Source organism: Mesoplodon bidens (genome assembly GCF_964165515.1).
Source record: "Mesoplodon bidens genome assembly, chromosome: 7".
In the NCBI taxonomy this organism is placed as follows: Eukaryota; Metazoa; Chordata; class Mammalia; order Artiodactyla; family Ziphiidae; genus Mesoplodon; species Mesoplodon bidens.
The window spans coordinates 65,140,656-65,161,811 of record NC_138164.1 but is presented as its reverse complement, the minus strand read 5'-3'; the positions used below and the strand labels follow the sequence as shown (position 1 = coordinate 65,161,811).

At 46.4% G+C, this 21,156-nt stretch overlaps 1 protein-coding gene across 4 annotated transcripts in view; it reads left to right on the top strand.

The window, feature by feature from the left end:
* Nucleotides 1-21,156, top strand: part of TENM4 (teneurin transmembrane protein 4) — a gene marked incomplete at its 5' end in the record, with an annotated part of 389,850 nt that overhangs the window by 223,840 nt on the left and 144,854 nt on the right. For all 4 annotated transcript variants that reach the window (XM_081239120.1, XM_081239119.1, XM_081239118.1 and 1 more), the window contains 2 exons: nt 14,863-14,964; nt 16,930-17,124. In XM_081239120.1, the coding sequence (XP_081095246.1) occupies nt 14,863-14,964; nt 16,930-17,124 (297 nt within the window). The remainder of the gene's footprint in view (nt 1-14,862; nt 14,965-16,929; nt 17,125-21,156) is intronic.

Here is a 21,156-nt window from a genome sequence, read left to right as displayed (position 1 = left end):
AGCCTCCAGACCCAGCAAGCTCAGCATCAGCCCTCATCACCTTCAGGCTAACAGAGCCCCTGTGTGTGTGTGTGTGTGTGTGTGTGTGTGTGTCCGTGTCCCCACATGCTCTGTCTTTGGCTGCTGGGCCCACACTGTGGTTATAGCGATGGATCAGTCCCAGCCCGCAGAACTGGTCTCCTCCGTTGTGGCTGCAGGCAGGGTCCTCAGGGTGAGAGGTAACAGAGGGAAGAAGCGAGGGGTTGGCCAGTATGAAAGGGGTTCACGGGAAATGTCCCTGGGGGTTTCTAGGAAAGGCCAGTCCCTTACAACTCATCTTTCACAGAAAGGAGGGGTGATGTCTGTGGAATGTTCGTCCATACCTTAGAGGATTGAGCTGAAAGGAAGAGAGAATTCAGCACCCTGGTACCTCCGTGTGGACACATCCCATATGTTGTAGTGTGTCATGCAGGTGGAAGAAACATAATCTACATGGACTCAGCTGGGCCCTGATAACATAAGCCAGTCCTGTGTGGAGATGGTGTTGGAGCATTGGTTGCTGCTTTCCCAGGCTCTTGGGCTCCCTCTGTCCTGTTGTCATAAAGTACACACACCTTCAGGTGCAACATGCCAGGAGGCCCTGATGAAGGAGGAGTGAGCTGAGGACAGCTGGGGGCCAGCCAAGAAATACTAACCCCCTAGAAGGGTCCATAGCCCCCATCCATAGGGGTTCAGATGTTAATACTGTAACACCTACAGCTGTTATACTATAACACCTATACCTCCTTTTCAGAAAAGGAAACTGGGGCACAGAGAGGTGAACTGACTTGCTTATGGTCACATAGGAGGTGGTGGAGTGGGATGGGAACGCCAGGGGTCTCACTCTAAAGTCTGCTCGTTCTGTTACACTACACAGCCTCTGGTTTGGCCTAGCCAAAAGTGGGTTTACTTCGTTTGATGTGTTTTGACTTGGTTTCGTTTTACCTCTACCACTGATGAGACATTTACCATAAGCCCCACTAATTGCTTTACATGCATTATCTCATTTACCCCCAACCCCGCTATGAGATAGGTGAGTAAGAAAACCAGGCTTCAGAGACCCTAAATGGTTTTCCCAGGGTTGCCCAGCTGGTGAGGGTCAGAACTGGAAGTCACACCCAGGTTCTGATTGCACGGCCCATGCTCAGTCATGGGTCAGGGAGCTCCAGACAAGTGAAGCCAAATTATGCCAGAGCTGACATACAGCTCTGAGGAACAGAAGGCCTGGAGACTCAGCCCGGGAGGCAGGACCCAGCTGACCACACCTGGTGTGCTCACACTCCAGGCCAGTAGACAAGTGCAAGGAACCCAGGACCTGGGAGGAAGGCTGGCCAGCCACAGGGGTTGTGGTCTAGTGCTCCGGCATGAGGACAGCCTGGCACAGGGCCTGGCCAGCGTTTCATTGGTTAGGGAACTTGGGAGACTTCCCCTCCATGTCAGGCCCAGACGGGCTAACATTTATGTTATAACCTAGTATATTGGTGGCTTAAAGTCTTGCTTCTGCCAGAGAATCAGAGGTGGCCGGAAGGTTCCATAAACTTTTCACAACAGCAACTATTTCTCACTTCCTTGCAAGATATGTAGCTTTCACTTTTGCCATTGAGCAGTTTCTGCCTACAGGCTGGGGGAGTGATAATGTCCCGGTGGCTAGAGCAGCTATAAAATGTTTAACTTGAACATATAATTACATTACCATGATCTCTAATAGGTTTTGGTGTCAAGCAGAAGTCCAACTTGGCCTCTGGCCCAAAGATATAGACCCAAGTTATTACATTGAGTGTTACCCACTAGATAAATAAGAAAGAAGTACTGTCCCAGTCATCGCACGACTGACCAACATGCATTATAAGTATTGTAAAGTAAAATCCACCAGAGTCTGAGAATATATCCATCTTGTTAATCATTTTATTGTGTATGTCCAGGTGGAAGTAATTCAAGCACATAATTCACAGACGCCATCTTAACAGCTCTTGCTGGAGAGAAGAATGGGGGCCCTGCAAAGTTTTATTACTACATGTTCCCAAAACATGTGGTTAGTGCTGTTTGGCGAGTAGAGAGCCCAATATTGTGTCTGGCTGAGTGAAACAGGCCCAGAGGAAGAGATATGAAAGTGAAGCCACAGATCTGGAAAGAAAATTTATAAAAACGAAGTTAGAAAATAAATTTTTTAAAAAGAAGAAATCAGCAAGGAAATAGACAGTCCAGGCCCCACAGAAGGAGCCCAGCCTTAGAGTCTGAGGCTGGGCACACCAGAGGACATGAAGTCAGCCACACATGGCCCTTTGTCATCTGATACTTAGCAAGTGTTGAGTGAACAGCCACTCTAGACAAGGCGGTGTGCCAGCCACTGGGGAGACATGGACAAGGAAGGGGATGGGAAACGGATCCCTTCCTCTCAAGGAGTTTGCCGCCTACTAGAGAAAAGGAGCCGTGCTCATAAGTAACTAGACTGCAAGGTAGACAGCAGTAGGTGATAAGCGAAGGATAGAAATAAATTGCTGTTTAGATTCAGATGAGAGACTGTGAGGTCTGTCTTGCTAAGAGGAATCTGGGGAGGCTTCGTGAAAGAGGAGGTATTTAAATTGGGCCTTGAAGGTTAGGTAGGACTTGGACTAGGGGAAGGGGCTGAGGGGAAGGCTTTACAGGTGAAGTCATCAGCGTGGGCACAGTCAGGGAGGCTGAAAAGGGTGGATGGGTTCAGGAGCCGGGCAGGGGGAGCAATTTGGCAGCAACACAGAGAGGACATGAGGAGGACCCCTGTGGCACAGAAGTTAGCTTGGGAAGGGAATTGGAGCATTCACCTCCTGGTTCCGAAATGTGGGCTTTCTCCCCTCCAGTGTTTCTTATAGCTCTTGAGATTATTTTATATTATGCATAGACAGACTGTACTTCAAAAATTGGGTTTTTATTTTAGAAAACTAAAAAATATATAATTAGGTATATCAAACTATTATTTTGAATTTCTTTTTAAAATAAATTTAAGAAAATAAATGAGTCTAAAAATACTAAGTGACTAAGAGGACAGATGGTGTGTGGCTATGGCAACAACGTACAGGCAGCACCCAAATAAGTGACGTCTGGAAGCGCTGCTCGGGGCTGGCGTCCTACGTTCAGATGCCTCCGGGACCCAGGCAGGTGGCAACAGTGTGGGAAGCTGCAGGTTGGGGCTGTCGACAACCACGGTATCTGGGCCTCTCCTAAATGAGAAGAGATTGCTGCCATGCTGGATCTTCCGATTTTCCAAGAAAAGCCACCATTCAGATTTTTCTATGAACTCTCCTTTTTGAAAAATTCTGGCAACTAATTCAAATTTTTTAAAACACTTTGCAAACGAAAGTGTCCGTAGGCCTCCGGTTAGTGATATCAACTCTAGATGCTAAGGAACAGCAGCGGCCTTGTCAGTGGCCCAAAGAGACTCAATTTCAGGATGACAGCTCTGGCCTCCAGGTGCAGGACAGACTGACAGGGACGAGGCTGGAAACAGAAGTCTGCTTGGAGGGCTGATGCAGTGGTTCAGGCCAGAGGTGATGCCGACCAGACATTGCCATTTTCCAAGCCAAGGCCAGGCCACCATGGGCCTTTTTAATCTGCAGGTGTCTAGGTCATCTTTACATCATCCTTCTGTGCATTTTCAGACATGACATGCAAGGGGGATTGAGGGGTTGGTTTTCTATGTGCTTTGCAAGCAGCGTCAAGCTTGGTGACAAGCCTGGATAAAAGATTGGAGAATAATTAGCAGTCCCCCGCCCCCACCTCCTCAGAACCTTTTTCTGTTCCTCCATTGTCTGTCATCACAGAATAATTCAACACAAAGTGATGCTCATTAGATGGAACTTTCTAGCCAGCAGCCAAGTTGAGCTTTTAAAAAACTGAAGGAAAAAAAAAAACACCAAAAAAAACCCAAAATTGATTTCTTAAATAATTTGTTCCAAAGACAGACTTGACGTGAAGTTGGCATAATATCAGCAGGTCACTTGGTGGAAGCAGCAAAGATGATTACTCTGGATCAGGCTCTCACCCGACCCCCATCTTGCCCAGGACTGCTTTGCATTTCAAAAAGCTGCCTATTCTTTAAGAGCTATTCAAACACTCCCTCCTGGAGGATCAAACCCTTCTCTTTGGAAGTGGTCCATGAATTCTTTTGCATTCTTGCATAATTTAGATCTTTCAGTCCCCTCTGGCTTGTTTTTATAAACCTGTGTGCAAAAATCTCAGCCTTTCTTCCAGACCAGTGGTCCTCAAGGTGGTACCCAGACCAAGGGCATGAACATCACCTGGGACCCAGACCTATTAAATCGGAAACTCTGGGGGTAGGGCCCAGCAATCCATGTTTTAACAAGCCTCTCAGGGGACTGACACAGGATAAAGTTTGGAAAAAACTATGCTAGGGACAGGAGCAAGCAAACATTTCCTGAGCACCTATCATGTACCAGGTGTGTGTTTATACACACACACACACACACAGTGGTTTTATTTAATCTGTACAAGTGTGTAAGACAAATGATTTTTTCATTCCACAGATGAGTAAACTGTGACTCAGATAGTGACTTTCTCTAAGTCTCACCCTTAGAAGTAACAGAGTTGACATTTAGTCCCAGACCTGCCTGACTCCAAAGGCTCCCTTGGAGCCTTTCTACTGCTCCTTGAGAACAAGGACCACACTTCGGGTCCTCCTGATGGCATCAGCACAGTGGAACTAACAGAGACTTGTTTGAATGAATTATCAGTGAACAAATGATGGAACAATATTATTGCCCAAGTAGGATACAATGTGAGGGGCAAGAGCCACATTTTGATATTTGAATGCTGGCACGTATGTTTTAAAACCAGAATTTCAATTAACAAAACCAAATTAGGTACCATTTGGAATTTCCTGGCCCTGGCAGGATCCTTTGTGTCTTCCTCACTCTGTAACTGGAGGCAAAAGGAGTGGGATCAGCATGTTTTCTTTTTGGACTGGCCATTGTGGTGTAGTCAAGGGATCCCTCAGTTAGGTGGGAGGAGAAATACAGATTTTAATACTAGCCCTGTCACGTGTTAGCTGCATGAACTTGAGCGAGTTCTCTGTGCCTTCGTGTTCCCATCTATAAAATGGGGAATAATAAAGAGCACCTTCCCTTCCTGCATACAGAGCTATTGTAAGGATCAAATAAAACTGTATGCAACTGTACGCAGAAATGCTTTAAAAATGTCATGTCCTGCACTTACCAGTTATCATCAAAGCCTGGTAACTATCAGGTAGAGCTGATAAGGTTCCAGGCAAATGGATGTGTCAGGGTACTTTCAGTTGCCAGAAGCGAAAACACACTCAGCCCACCTCAAGGAAAGGCAGGTGTGGTGGTGAAGTAGTTTCAAAAAGGTTCACAGGGCTTGGGACTAAAATACGCACTGAGAAGCCTCTGGGAGCCCAGTCTGCTCCCCAGTCCCCGTCATTCTCTTCTTCTCATGGGCTGTGTGACCTCATGCCTCTCTCTGAGCTCCCACTCCATTTACCTCTCCCAGCCAATAGGCCGGCTTCCTCTGCTCACTCAGGACTGCATCCTCTGAACGTGGGCTTCTACCTGGCCAGAAGAACCTCCCCAGCCCCTCTCTTTCCATCATGTCTCTTGGCTTCCACTCTTTTGACCGGCTGTCGCATTCCCTGGGCACATTTGATTTCAAATACTAGAGTAGGACTCTGATTGGCCCAGAGCCTCTGTGTACCAGGCCACGTCATAGAGCGCTGGGCAGCCTATGAAATGACTCTCCTTGAGTCCCAGTCCAATCAGCTGTGGCCGGTCATCTGGTCTACCTGTGCCTACTGCTTAGGCAGGAACTGCGGGCAGAGCATCATCGCTCCTCAGAAGGAGCTGTGGGTGAAGGAAGGATACATCTATAAAGGAAGGAAAAGTGTATCCAAGCATGAGAGCATGTACGTCTCCTTGGAAGGCCCTTATGCTCTTGAACAGCATGGCACCGGGCAGTCTCATCACCACTTGCTGTGTGTCTCAGTGGCCTCCCTGGCATATGCTCATGGAGCATGGCCGCAGACTACGCATGTGCAGAGTTCTGTGGGAAAGGCAGCAGAGCCAACTGTGGAGACTCCGGCATCTGTGAAAGCTGCTGCCAACAGCCCTGGGGAGAGAGGTAGGAGCTCTTATCCAGAAGCAGCCAGTGAGGCACCTGCTCTGTATTCCCATCCCTGTGCCCTTGGCCTCAGTGACTTGCTGGAGGCCCCTCTCACACAGTAGATTATAATGTGAGGCCAGTTATCTGAGGACACAGAGAGAGGTTTAAAAAGTTGGAGTCTGCCCTTAAAGGAGCAAACTTCCTTTCTCTCCCTCAGGCCATAAACATCATGATGACTTATTTTCTCATCTTTCTCATGTTAGTATAGTTTTCTAAGTAGTGACAGTTTTATCTGATTCATTAGATCACAGGATCGTAGACCTGAAAGATCATCCAAGTCATCCACTGCACCGGAAAACTTCCTGAGCCAGAGGAGATGCTCAATAAATGTTTGCTGAATAAATTTAATGAATTTTGTAGATGAAAAGAAAGTTCCTGAGAGAAAAAGGGGACATGGCTAAGGTTGCCTCAGAAGGTAGTCGCAGGAGTAGGATGAGAACCCAAGTTTCTTATTCTTTTTTTATTACTGAAGTATAGTTGATTTACAGTGTTGTGTTAGTTTCAAGTGTACAGCAAAGTGATTCAGTTATATATGGGTGTGTATATACATGTATATATATTCTTCAGATTATTTTCCATTATAGGTTATTACAAGATACTGAATGTAGTTCTCTGTGCTATACAGTAGGTCCTTACTGTTTATCTATTTTATATATAGTAGTTTGTATCTGCTAATCTCAAACTTGTAATTTATCCCTCCTCCCCCTTCCCCTTTGGTAACCAGTAATTTGTTTTCTATGTCTGTGAGTCTATTTCTTTTTTAAAAAATTTTTATTGGAGTATAGTTGATTTACAATGTTGTGTTAGCTTCTGCTGTACAGCAAAGTGAATCAGTTGTACATATACATATATCTACTCTTTTTTAGATTCTTTTCCCATATAGGTCATTACAGAGTATTACAGAGAAGAGTTCCCTGTGCTATACCGTAGGTCCTTATTACTTATCTATTCTATATATAGTAGTGTGTATATGTCAATCCCAATCTCCCAATTTATTCCTCCTCCCTTTCCCTCCTGGTAACCATAAGTTTGTTTTCTACATCTGTGACCATTTCTGTTTTGTAAATAAGTTCATTTGTACCAATTTTTTAGATTCCACATGTAAGCAATATCATATTATATTATATTTGTCTTTCTCTGTCTGACTTCACTCACTATGACAAGCTCTAGGTCCATCCATGTTGCTGCAAATGGCATTATTTCATTCTTTTTTATGGCTGAGTAATATTCCATTGTATATATATACCACATCTTTATCCATTCCTCTGTCAATGGACATTTAGGTTGCTTCCACGTATGAGTCTATTTCTGTTTTGTAAGTAAAGAACCCAAGTTTCTTGATCCAATCCAGGCATGTTCCCTTACACTGTGACTCATAGCACTGTGAGATTTCAGATTTGGAAGATGCTATACTGTCTATCTTTAATCTCCCTACAATATCCCAGTCATTAATTTGCCCTCTCCTGCAGTACATCAGTGACTGAAAATATATGACCTTATAGCTCACATAGCCTGTTCATTTGGCCATTCAACTAACATTCATTTAAGACCTGCTTTGAGTCAAGGATGACTGTTTACTAGAGATTCAGAGATGAATAACACATTTCCTTCCCTCATGAAGTTTACAATATTTAGATAGATACATATACATCAACAGAAGATAACCCAACATAGTAAGTGGTATTCTTCTCTTACAAAATTCTTTCAAACCAACTCCATTGCCCAAGGACTATAGTCCTTGCTCATTGGACCTAAGTCAAGTTATTAGGGCCACAAAACAAAAGTCTAATCCTTATTTCCCATAATAGCCCTTTAGTTATTTTTAAGCAGGGTTCATACTCCCTTAGTAAGCTAAATTCACAATTCTCTCAAGAATTCTGTATTTGCAATGTGATTTCAAGTTCTCTTAACCATCCGGTTGCTCTTCAATGAACATGCTCCAGTTTATCTTATTGGGCTCTTAAATGTGCCTCCCAGATATGAACAGCTGAGCTCCAAATATGGTCTGAGAGTGCAATACAAAGTTGAACTTCCTATCACTCCCTGCCTTCTTCTAGACATTGCACATCTAAAAATATAGGACAAGGAAACAACAGCTTTGTTGGCCACCAGCTGTTCTCTTGAGTCTGACTGTTGTGCCATGCCCATGACCCTGACCCCTTTCCTGCATTTCCCCCTTGCACTCCTGCTCAGCTTCTCAATACAACAAACATTACTTTGCGTGTCACACTCACCAGCCTCTTTGGAGAACCAGACATAATGCATGTCTTCAAGGAGCTCACAGTCTCATTGGTGAAATTTGGTTTGCCCCCAAAGAAATAATTAACAAAGAACCAAGACTGAATATAATCAAGGGAACAATCCTTTTCTTAGATCCCTCCTTGGAGCTGCTCTTAATGGTGGTTGGTAGACTTCTGGGTAGGACTGAAAAGAGATCTCCCAGTTCAAATGCCAGTGCAGAACTAGCTTCAAGCCCAGGCTGTCAGAGGCTTTGTCAGATTTTTGTCATTGCATTGACCTAGACTGTTGCAGACTGAAGGCCTTTGAATTCCATCACCTGCAAAGAAAGCTGGGGCACCTACAGACTGACGCCTCATAGGCCATAGAACAGCTTTCCAGCACCTGCACCTGCCCAGTGCCAATCTGGAGTGCACGGGGGGGAAAGTTCATTCAGATGTTGGCATAAGCTGGCCTGTGTTTGGGCTTCTGGGAGACAACAGGTTTAATTTGCTTTGACAGTGCTTTTCCTCAGGAGGAAATTTACCCAAATACCCTGCCTTCATCACATTCAGCACATTGCTTGTTTGCTTTCCTGTTTTTACTGTGGAGAGTTTCTGTGTGTTTCATGTGTGTATGTGTGTTTACCCCCAATAACCCATATTGCCTTGTTTGGATTCATTAGACCAAGTTAGTGTGTTGTTTTGGTTCACAAACGGAAAGCATGTGTGACCTTCCTTAAAACCAAAATACCAACTCTGCCAAGTCCTGGGCAAACCTCTTTACATGCACAGTGTAGCACTATTTGCCTTCAGAATAACCCTCTGAGGTGGGTGCTATTATTAACCCCATTTCACAGATGAAGAAACTGATGTTTATAGATGCCTTGTCCATAGGGCTCATAGCTAGTATGGGACTGGATCCCATATTTTGGTCCAGGCCATATACCACAAACTTTGGCTTCAGATAGAACTTGGTTCACCTACCAGATTCACCCTTATAGCTGTGTGACCTTGAGAAACTGACTTCAGCTCTCAGTCTCCATCTGAGACTGAAATGGTGGCAAAAGTACCTAATTCTCGTAATTATAAGGAATGCATTAGAATACATGATAGACCTTTCACAGTTCCATTTGAGGGAATGAAAGGGTCTCTGTTAGAGTAACCGTGGAATTAACACCCAGCTGTGCTGTCTAGTTTGTTTCTCTCTCTTCTTTTGGTTGTCAACAACAAATGCAGCCCCTGCTTCAGGATCAAAGGGGATGTAATAGATGTAACCTCGGGTATAAATTTCACCAGCTGTAGACAAGACGATGTATCCAATCATCCAATTGGCTGTTCTGGAGTCCATGTTCCTTCCTTCTTGCCTGAAGCATTAGCATCCATCCTCCTAAAGAAAAGCCAAAAGGGGGCATCAAAGAGTGCATCTCTCTTGGGCAATAGGTAGACCTTGGCTCTTTAAACAAGTACCTCCAAGAGTTGCCAACATCCACTTTTAAAGCTTAAGGAGAGACAAGAGAAGCAGAGGAAGGAGCTGTAGGTAGCAAGCGCAGGCTTTTATTAGCTGGGACACATCACAGGCGAGCAATACATGGAGGAGGTGCTGGGGGAGCAGAAAAGAGAGACAAGGATGGCTAGTGGGCTCTCACCTCACTCACAACTGGTTCCTTCTGTGTTTGGTGCTGGAATTCAACCTCAGGCTCAATCACTGCAAAGGTTTGCCTGCTCAGAGCAGGGCATGAAGCAGGTGTGTCCACACCACAGTGAGCTAATAAAGGAGAAAAGCCTCCTCTCCCCTTCTCGTATAACTGCCGCTGTGAAACTGGAGTCCAGTAGACAATTACGCTGCCCAGTAGTCCTCCTCCGGGCAGGATTTCCCTCTGTGGTCTCTCCTTGTTTCCTGCAAAAACGAGGCTCCGGGATTTCAAATAAGAAAAGCAGAAGGTGGCAAATGAAGGCAGGCTTTCCCAGGCATCAGCCCTAGACTCAGGAGGACATACTTACCAACTGTGATCATCTTTCACCTTGATGTGGCATTGCTAATGATTTGTCTCTGGAAAAGCGTGGTGAGCAGACAAAATGAGGCACTGCTGTGGTTTCACCAAAGGCCTCTATAGTTTCCCGTCTCCCATGTTTTCTCCAGGAAGGACCATTGTTGTCTTTTCTTCCTTCTGCAGATGCCCCTTTGTATTTCGAGCAATGTTTTGGTCAACATCCAGAGAACACGCCCACTCAGAACACATGTCCAGAGAATGAGCTCAGGAAACATTTAAATTCTGCATTCCAATATTGATGGAAGAAAAAACAAGTTCCTGAAAATCAAATTTCCTAGCAGAACACACTGTTGTGATAGAAAAGCAAAAGCTGGGGGGGAAAGGCCCCTGTTTTCTACCATACCATGCACCCAGTTATGAAAATCAGTTATTTACAGGCAGCTGAATTTTTCATTCAGATCTGAGCAGATCTAAGGTACACCTTGTACTACATGAAGGCAGCTGCAGTGTGAGCATGAGCAAAGCAGGAAGGAACTATAGGGGGAAGAAACTCACCAGACACTAATTGAAAACATAACAGGTTTATGCAATAAAGTTCACACTTACACTTCTCCCAAGCTAGTGAGTGTCACTTCTGTACTAGCATTTAGCATAGAGATATCTGGTCAGTGGAGATTCATTATTTGTAGGATTCCAAGTGGACCCCAAGGAGTTGAAATCCTTCCAAGTGGAAGAAAAACTATATACAAAAACATTTCATCAAAAAAGAAATATTCTCCAAATGTCTCTACTTCCATGTTGCTGTCGTAAAATTATTCCATATCTCCTAAAACTTCTGCCTTCTGACACCAGCAGCCTGGGGCAAGTTTTGTAGCAAACAGGCTTCTATTCTGTCAGATTCAGCAACCAACATGATACTCAGTCACAGAAAATATACTTGCCTTACTTTTTCACTAGGAAGACTTTTTGAATTAACAGGTTTGTGTCTTACAGACTTCATAAATCAAAATCTAGAAAGTGTGTGACAGTTATCTGCAACTGATGCTATTAAAAGCACAGCTGGGGGCTTCCCTGGTGGCGCAGTGGTTGAGAGTCCGCCTGATGATGCAGGGGATACGGGTTCGTGCCCCGGTCTGGGAAGATCCCACATGCCGCGGAGCGGCTGGGCCCGTGAGCCATGGCCGCTGAGCCTGTGCGTCCGGAGCCTGTGCTCCGCAACGGGAGAGGCCACAGCAGTGAGAGAGCTGCGTACCGCAAAAAAAAAAAAAAGCACAGCTGGAAATTACGGTACTTGTATGAGGAGATATATTTTATACCACTGGGTTTGAGAAGGCCTAGACCATAGTATTGTAGATCTGGGAGGGATCTCTGAGAACATCTAGCCAAATTCTTTCAGGGACAGCAGCAAACATTTACTGAGACCCTTCTTTGGATACTGGGGCAAATGTGTAAGTGAATATACTCGGTTTCTGTCCTCAAGGATGTCCTGTCCTCAAACAGTCAACAATGTTGCCTATCTGGTGCTTTAATATGGGTGACGGAAAAAGTCCCAGGAGTATCTTAGCCTGTTTAAGAAATGAGGAAGTCTTGTCAGAGGAGGTGACATTTGAGGAAGCAGGTGCAGGAAGATCGAGTGCTGTGGCCAAGGTCCCAGAGCCCTTCAGTAGCAGAACAAGAGCTGGAAGCAGGCCTTCTGCCTCTCTGTCCTGCACTCCTTCTGCAAGACTGCAGGTAGAACCCACCCTCCATTTGTACCATTAGCCAGTAGCCTAAAGAGAAAATAATCTTGCCTTAAACTTTACTCAGAATTCTTATTTTTAAAAGAATATTCAAAAGGAAACGTCCGAAGTTATTCTCTATAAACAGTGTTTCGGAAGCCACTCCTAACATAGAGGCTTTAGGGACTTAAAGGCCTATGGATTCTCCCAGGCAAAGCCAATGGAGAGCAGAGATGCTCAGGGCCCTGGCTCGTGAGCCTCGCTCTGCCAGGTCCCAGACAGCATCAGACTCCCTGAAATGAGAACACAGGCTAACTAGGCCCTCTTGTTCTTAACTCTCTGTTAGTGTCGTATGCTGCTCAGGTTAGCAGGGGGACAGCGAGCGAGGGGAATTTTCCACCCGCTCACAAAAGGAAGCATACATTTGAGCCCTTTTCCCAAATGTTTTCAGTCTTTTCCAAGTTGATAAGGGCAGACAACTGGGAAAAGACCTTTTTGGGAAATGCACCATGCTGTGAGCACCTCAACATGCCCCCACCTTTCCCCCATCTATCCATACTCAAGCCATTTTTCAAGCTCACCTCCTCCAAGAAGCCTTCCCTCTGCTAGTTTTACCCCATATCAGCCGCCATTGCATTGCCCCTAAGTGGTTTCCTGGATTTAAGGCGTGATGCCCTGTCAGGACACCTTTTGTGCAAGATGCTCATAGAATTTTAGAACAGGAAGCAGTCCTGGGAATCATCTGTGCTATATCACCTTCATTTCACATATGAGGAAGGTGAGACCCAGAGAGGGGAAGGAAGTTGCTTTAGGTCACCCAGCATGATTCTAGAAGAATGGGCCCCAGAACCAGGTCTCCTTGCCACACCCCGTGCTGCTGCCTGGGTGACAGCTGTTATCCCAGTCTCCCAGTTAAGCCACAACTTTCCTGTAGGTAAGACTCATGTCTCATATGGTGACATCTCATTTAACAGAGGTCTTAGTCTTGGCTTCATGACTTACACTTGGGAGCTAAGACAACAGGTTGAATCTTTACCTCTGCCCCACCGCACTGACCTTTTCTCTGCTTTCACTTGACTCTGCTGACTCTCTCGGAGACCTTGGGTGAGTCACTGCCCTCCCTATGGGTCTCAGTTTCCTTCTCTATTAAATGAGATTATTAGACTAGGTGGTCTCTTCAATCCCTTCAAGCTCTGAAAGTCCTAGAATTTGCTACCTTCCAACTGGTCCTTTGCTGTCTTCAGGACTGGCCTCACTGGCCCACACATCTGCCTTGTTCATCCCTGGCTTCTGCTGAAGAGTAAGTTTCTTTAAGGCCCAGATAGCATAGCATCATTGAAGAAGACCAGGGTTGGAGTCCAAAGGCCTGGGTTCAGATGTGGCGTCCATGACTTAGTATCTCCAGGGCCTTCAGCAAGTCACTCCATCTCTCTTATCAGCCTCCTCATTTTGTCGTTTCTTTGTTGTTTGTAAAATAGGAATATTGATACATGCTTGACGGTTTCGTGACAGTGAACTGAAATAACCTTTGTGGAAATACATGGAACAAAGAAGGCATTCAAGATGTAGTGGCTTCTTCCTTTATTCCATGTCCAGCATTATTGAGAAATGAGCTGTTCCAAATAAAGACTTCCTAGATAACAGGTTTACTAACTGGAGCTACAAAACATTGATTAAGTTTTTACTAAAGTCTTTCTGAAATGAATCCTATATTTCCTTGGCATGTCACATAGACGATACCGAATGTACAATATTAGGAAGAATTAGAGAAAGTAGCATCCCTGCAGAAGGTGGACACTGATTATTGACGCTGGGGATGCAGGTACAGCAAAGGGAATGTGAAGGAAAACTCTGACGCATTTTGAAAGAGCTTGGATATTTTCATTTCAGCCAATGGGAGGCCATTGGAGGGTTTTAAGGAAGAGAATGACAGGATCAGATTGTTTCAGAGAGATGGCTCAAGCTGCTGGGTGGTGAATGAATCAGGGGGGAGAGGGGGAGAGGACTCTGAGAGGCCGGCCATGAGGCCGTTGTGTGAGCCCCGGTGAGAGATGCTGGGGCCTGGACTGATAGATGGAGAATCAGAAGTGAGAAGAGACAGATTTGCAAATCCCCAGTAGCTTTATGAAAAAATAAATTCATGGAGCATCAGCCCATTATGAGAAAAATGTAAAACATAGAAGAGTGTCAAGAAGACCACAAGAGGGCTTCCCTGGTGGCGCAGCAGTTGAGAGTCCGCCTGCCGACGCAGGGGACACAGGTTCATGCCCCCGTCCAGGAAGATCCCACATGCCGCGGAGCGGCTGGGCCGGTGAGCCATGGCCAATGAGCCTGCGCATCCGGAGCCTGTGCTCCGCAACAGTGAGAGGCCCATGTACCACACACACACAAAAAAAAGACCACAAGAATCACCCCATAACCCAGCCTCCAAAGATAACCACTAATGGGTTAAACTATTTTCTCCCAATGTTTGTAGCCGAAAAATTTCTACTGCATTTGTAGATACAAAGTTGATTTATAAAAAATTGGTTTAGGCACACATTTTCCCAAACACGTCTCTTAACGTTGGTTGAGATGTACCTCAGTAAGAGTCAGTATATCATTTTTAACTTTATTGATTCCTTTCCCTGACTGGGCCAGAAGCACTCAAATGTGTGGGTCCTAGTTAACCTGAGGCTGGATTCCCAGGCCCTCTGTTTGGGTAAAGAAGCTTCCGTCTGCAACTCTTGTTTCTCTTTTCTCCCACAGAATCTGTGGATAACTGCCCCAGCAACTGCTACGGCAATGGCGACTGCATCTCTGGGACCTGCCATTGCTTTCTGGGCTTCCTGGGCCCTGACTGCGGTCGAGGTGAGAACCCCGCCTGTGGGCTTACAAGGTCCACCCTGCGGCCCCGTGGGCCGTTGAGGTCCCACTTCTCCGGGCAAGCGCAGAAATCCAGGCCAGCTCCTGCCTCCTGTGAGAAGGGCTCCCAAGAGCCAGTCCTCCGAAGCCCTGAGAGGGAGGTCCGCCGGCAGAGCCCTGGCTGACCCAGACGTGTTATCCATGGGTGCATGACTGGGGAGGTCAGGAAGGAAAGGCAGCCACAGGGAACCCCATGTCCATTGTGGGGACAAGAGAAGTGGCCATGGGGGTTCTTTTAAAAAGTAGATTTCCCCTTGGGGGACTGATCAGCCTTTGCCAAGCATCTTTGACGTTTGTCTTCAGCGAGCGTGGTTTGTCTCTGACGTCGTGGAAGGGCCTGAGTTGCTGCTCCAGTTGCTACTGTGTAACAGTGCAGGCAGAGTCTTGGCTGAGGCCACCAAGGGGAGGGACTGGGAGGTGAGGCTGCCCTTCTCCACGCAGGACACTAACGTGGCCTCCTGTGCGGGCGCGTACGATGCTAATGATCACCATGACAGGGAGAGTTTAAAGTCTGCCTGTGATCTGCCTGTGCGTTTGGCCTTCATTTCTGTCCTGGAAGAATTAACAAGGAAAATGCCAAAGCAGATCTGTACTCCCGAGAATTGGGCACTCCTCTTGGGGAAACTAAAATGGCCCCTTCCTTTGGTTTCTCCACCTCTTCCCTCATCCAACAGGCATTTGCTTAGTGCCCTTTAGGGCTTGGTCCTGTGCTGGACACTGAGGTTACAACACTGAGCAAGACCCAAGCCCAGGACCTCTCAGTCTGGGAGACAGACAGGGAAATAGACGATGACAAAGCAGTCAGTGATAAGTGAAGCACACCTAGAGCAAGGTTAGATGCGGGGAACGTCTATCAGCATGAAAGGGTCTTTGCTTGGATGGAATGAGGACCAGTAAAGTCTCCCCAGGTGAGGTGACACTGGAACTAAGTCGAGATACTTGAATCGTTCATTGGTGGAAGGCAGAGATGGTTTTCCAGGCGGAGGAAACAGCGCCCCCCAAACACCATGCTGTGGTGCTGCTATGGGGATTCTGCTTATTCTCCCTAACGTGAAATAGACTCAGCGTGAGACGGCAGAGCCAGCGGCCTTGAAGAAGCACAGTGATTACCTGCTGAGTGTTTTAAAAAGGGAAAAAGCCGGGTGGGAGCAGGGGGAAGGTGGTGCAGAGAGAAGAGTCATGCCTTCCAACAAGAATTAGTGTCTCATCCCATATGCACTTAAAGTTAAGAGTCATGTATAAAGCAGCCTTATTGTATCTCAGTAAGGCTGATAGGTACTTACAGCACAGTGCAATGTAATTTATTTTTATATAGTTTCCTTCATACAGATGATCACAAAACCCTTTACGCTAAGTGGCAAACTGGAAAGATAATACTTTAAAGAGCCAAGTTGGGCTCAGCTATTCTCTTATGGGGGCAGCAGCGTGTGGGGCTTGAGTGGAGACCTGAAAGGCAAGGAAAGCTGAGATTGGCTGGGTTAAAGATGAGAGTAAGTGGTCCTGCACATGAGGAATGGGGAAGCAAAATGCAGTGCTACTAGGAGGAGAGTGCTGGAGGAGGGATGCGGGGAGGGCAGGAGGCCCAGCTGTCTTTTCCAGTGAGCCCAAGGACCAGACTGAAGCCTCCTATCTGAGGATGATGGTGACCACTGTGCAGCACCAGTAATATGAGGGGGACGGGGGGGAAGCCGCGTTCAGTGGGCACCAACTGCGCCAGGCCCTGCACTGTACACCTTCACCTACAATTCCTGATGTGTTTTAACTGGAATGAAATAAAGCAAGAGAAGCCAACAGATGGACACACATGGGAATTGTGGCAAAGCAGCTGAAGCCCAGGAGAGAAAGGGACCGAGGCCAGATGGGGTACGTGGGGCGTGGACTCATGCCAGGCTTCCCGCGCTGTCTCTGCAGCCTCCTGCCCCGTGCTCTGCTCTGGGAACGGCCAGTACATGAAGGGCAGGTGCCTGTGCCACAGCGGCTGGAAGGGCGCCGAGTGCGACGTGCCCACCAACCAGTGCATCGACGTGGCCTGCAGTAACCACGGCACCTGCATCATGGGCACCTGCATCTGCAACCCCGGCTACAAGGGCGAGAACTGCGAGGAAGGTAAGACCTGCGGGCAAGCAGCTCGGCACCTCGCTGTGAGATAGAGGCCAGCAGGCAGGGCCACGAGGGCATCCAGGGAGCAGAGGGAGCCTCCTGAGCGGCCCTGTGACCCCCCACCCCCAAGCCAGGACGCCTTCGGCAACAGTCACTAACCTAAAGGGAGAAGACAGACGAATTAGGGTCCTGCTCAGTGAGGGGAAGAGAAGTGTGTGTATTGAGCATTTACTGTATGCAAGCCTCTGTGCTAAAAGCCTGGTGTCATTTAGCTTCAAACCCCAGCAGGGGAGGGTAATCATCTCCATTTTATAGTTGAGGAAACTGAGACTCAGGGAGTCAAATGACTTGCCCAAGGTCCCATGGCTGGTAGACGGCAGAGCCAGGTTGGAGCCCAGCCTTTCTGGCTCCGTAGCCTGAGCTCTTTCTCCTCCCCTTTCATTTCCTCTGCCATCCATTTCTGAAGTGTGAGTCTGTTGTAGACCTCCATACACTGCCTTCCACAGTCTCAGTCCTGTGTTTGTGTGTGTGTGTGTGTGTGTTCATGTTTGTGGCTCTCATAAACATGCCTCCCTCCTTCATAAAGTAAACATATTCCTGTGCAGATCGAGGCTAGGAAGTGAACTGCTGACTTAAGGGTGACATCAGTTCTTCCCGAGAAAACCTAACCAGGTGAGATAAGTAAATACTTCCATCTCACAAAGAACCTGAGGCCCAGGAAAGGGCAGCGACACGCCCGTAGTCACAGCGCTAACTGATGGCAGGGCTGGAATTCAATCCGGGTCTTCTCACCTCAGACGTGGTACTCTTTGCTCCCGACCACGTGGGATTTCCCGATGAAAGGAGGGGTCTTCTCACAAGCCATAGACAGTAGCCATGGGGAGTGCACACTCTGGAATCAGATGTAGGCCACTCACTAGCCTCAGTTGCCTCATGTGTAAAATGCTAATTCCTTCCTCAGAGGGTCGTCATGAGGACTAGATTAAATGACCCACGTGAAGCACGTAGCTCAGTGTCTGACACATAGGAAATGCTCCAAAAATGTTAGCTCTTATATCATTAGCATTATTCTGGGGACTGTTGAAGCACATTTCTTGCTTCACCCCACTCACTGTATCCAAGGTCTTTTGAAATGGATGGACTTTGAAACTGATGGGCGGTGTTAGTAGTCATTACCCCCCACTGTCCACCGTCTAGGGCCCTGGCACCTTCTCCAGCGGGTGGAAGAGGCTCCAAGGAGAGCTAGTCTTCTAACCCACTGGGGATTTAATGAGTATCCCCTCCTCGAGGCATCATTTCCCCTAAAACATGAGAGAATATAATGGGCCCATTTTAAAAGGGTGGGGAATGGGAAGGGATTAGTGTCTGGAAAGCATCCATCACCTCTCAGAGACAGACTGTCTCTAAACCACGAGTGTGGCTGGAGGTCCTGATTCAGACCTATTAACTTTGATGCGGATTACTTCGGGCTGTCTGAGCTCAACAAGGAGCCGGGCCCCTGAACAAAGGAACTTGGCTTTCTCATCCTGACAATGGTGACCTTCCTCTGCTTTCCCTTTTCATTTAGTCACTTGAGGTGAAGACCCTCTGAAGGAAAGAAAAACAAAGAGGAGATTCCTCCTGAAACAGTGGGGCTGTCCCACTCCCCAGCCCCACCATGCCCTGGGGGCCAAGGAGGGGAAGCTGTCCTTCTCCTGATCAGCCGGTGCCTCAGAGTGCAAGGTCATTTACAGAGAGAAAGAGAGAAGCTGTTTAGCAATTTGATTTACATTATTATTTGAAAAGAAATGTTTTCACTCCTGCTTTCTTTCCCGAGAAGGGCCATCTGGTACTGATTCCTCTTATTATTTCTGTTTCTCTGGTGAAGCATCCTTGCACAGTCCTTGTGTTTATAGTGGGTTTTGCTTGGGCCTTCATCCTCTCCCCTCTCCTCCCTTCCATTCCCTCTCAGTTCTGTTCTAACAGGTTTCACTGTGTTTATAAAACACCAGCTAACAAGCTTACGTTTTTCTCTCTCTCCCTCTTCCTTCTTCTGAAGTTTATTGCCCCCTGTTTTTATTTTTTTTTTAGCATCTTTATTGGAGTATAATTGCTTTACAGTGGTATGTTAGTTTCTGCTTTATAACAAAGTGAGTCAGTTATACATATACATATGTTCCCATATCTCCTCCCTCTTGCGTCTCCCTCCCTCCCACCCTCCCTATCCCACCCCTCTAGGTGGTCACAAAGCACCAAGCTGATCTCCCTGTGCTATGCGGCTGCTTCCCACTAGCTATCTATTTTACGTTTGGTAGTGTGTATATGTCCATGCCGCTCTCTCACTTCATCCCAGCTTACCCTTCCCCCTCCCCATATCCTCAAGTCCATTCTCTAGAAGGTCTGTGTCTTTATTCCTGTCTTACCCCTAGGTTCTTCATGACATTTTTTTTTCTTAGAGTCCATATATATGTGTTAGCATACGGTATTTATTTTTCTCCTTCTGACTTACTTCACTCTGTATGACAGACTCTAGGTCCATCCACCTCACTACAAATAACCCAATTTCGTTTCTTTTTATGGATGAGTAATATTCCATTGTATATATGTTCCACATCTTCTTTATCCATTCATCTGTCGATGGACACTTAGGTTGCTTCCATGTCCTGGCTATTGTAAATAGAGCTGCAGTGAACATTTTGGTACATGACTCTTTTTGAATTATGGTTTTCTCAGGGTATATGCCCAGTAGTGGGATTGCTGGGTCATATGGTAGTTCTATTTGTACTTTTTTAAGGAACCTCCATACTGTTCTCCATAGTGGCTGTATCAATTTACATTCCCACCAACAATGCAAGAGTGTTCCCTTTTCTCCACACCCTCTCCAGCATTTATTGTTTCTAGATTTTTTGATGATGGTCATTCTGACCGGTGTGAGATGATATCTCATCTTTGATAAAGGAGGCAAGAACATACAGAGGAGAAAAGACAACCTCTTCAATAAGTGGTGCTGGGAAAACTGGACAGCTACATGTAAAAGAATGAAATTAGAACACTCCCTAACACCATGCACAAAAATAAACTCAAAATGGATTAAAGACCTAAATGTAAAGCCAGACACTATCAAACTCTTAGAGGAAAACATAGGCAGAACGCTCTATGACATAAATCACAGCAAGATCCTTTTTGACCCACCTCCTAGAGAAATGGAAATAAAAACAGAAATAAACAAATGGGACCTAATGAAACTTAAAAGCTTTTGCACAGCAAAGGAAACCATAAACAAGACAAAAAGACAACCCTCAGAATGGGAGAAAATATTTGCAAATGAAGCAACTGACAAAGGATTAATCTCCAAAATGTACAAGCAGCTCAGGCAGCTCAATATCAGAAAAACAAACAACCCAATCCAAACATGGGCAGAAGACCTAAATAGACATTTCTCCAAAGGAGATACACAGATTGCCAACAAACACATGAAAGAATGCTCAACATCACTAATCATTAGAGAAATGCAAATCAAAACTGTCCCCTGTTTTTTAAAGCCTGAACCGCTCCTCCGGCAGGACGCTTAGAGGGAGCTGGGGGAGGGGCAGAGGGGCCCACCTAAGCCTTTTGCAGTGAAAAGTGAGCCGCTATTGTGGGTCCTGAAGCACGTCCGATGGCCTGTGTGGTCACCGAAGCGTGGAACATTTGGGGAAAAGAGATGTGTTCGCAGCCTGGCCACGCAGGCCCCATCATTTCATTAATGGGCCAAGCGTCTGCCAGAAATTTTGGCTTGAACAGCAGGGTCTGCACAGGAAAAAAAAATGTAACTGCTTGGCACCTCTTCTAAGAAGAAACTGAGTTAGACTGTCTTCTACCCATAGTTGAGCCCACCTCCCTGCCAGCTTCCCCTGTATGCCTTCAGCTCCCCGACCCCCGGCCCGCCGATCTTCCCACGTTATACACAACTCCCTGCAAAATAAATATTGTTAGGGAAACTAACCCAGTGTGAGGGAAAGAGACCATTTTAATCGCACCCTAGGGTTCCAGTCTCCCCAGAGGCCCCAGAAGGGGAAG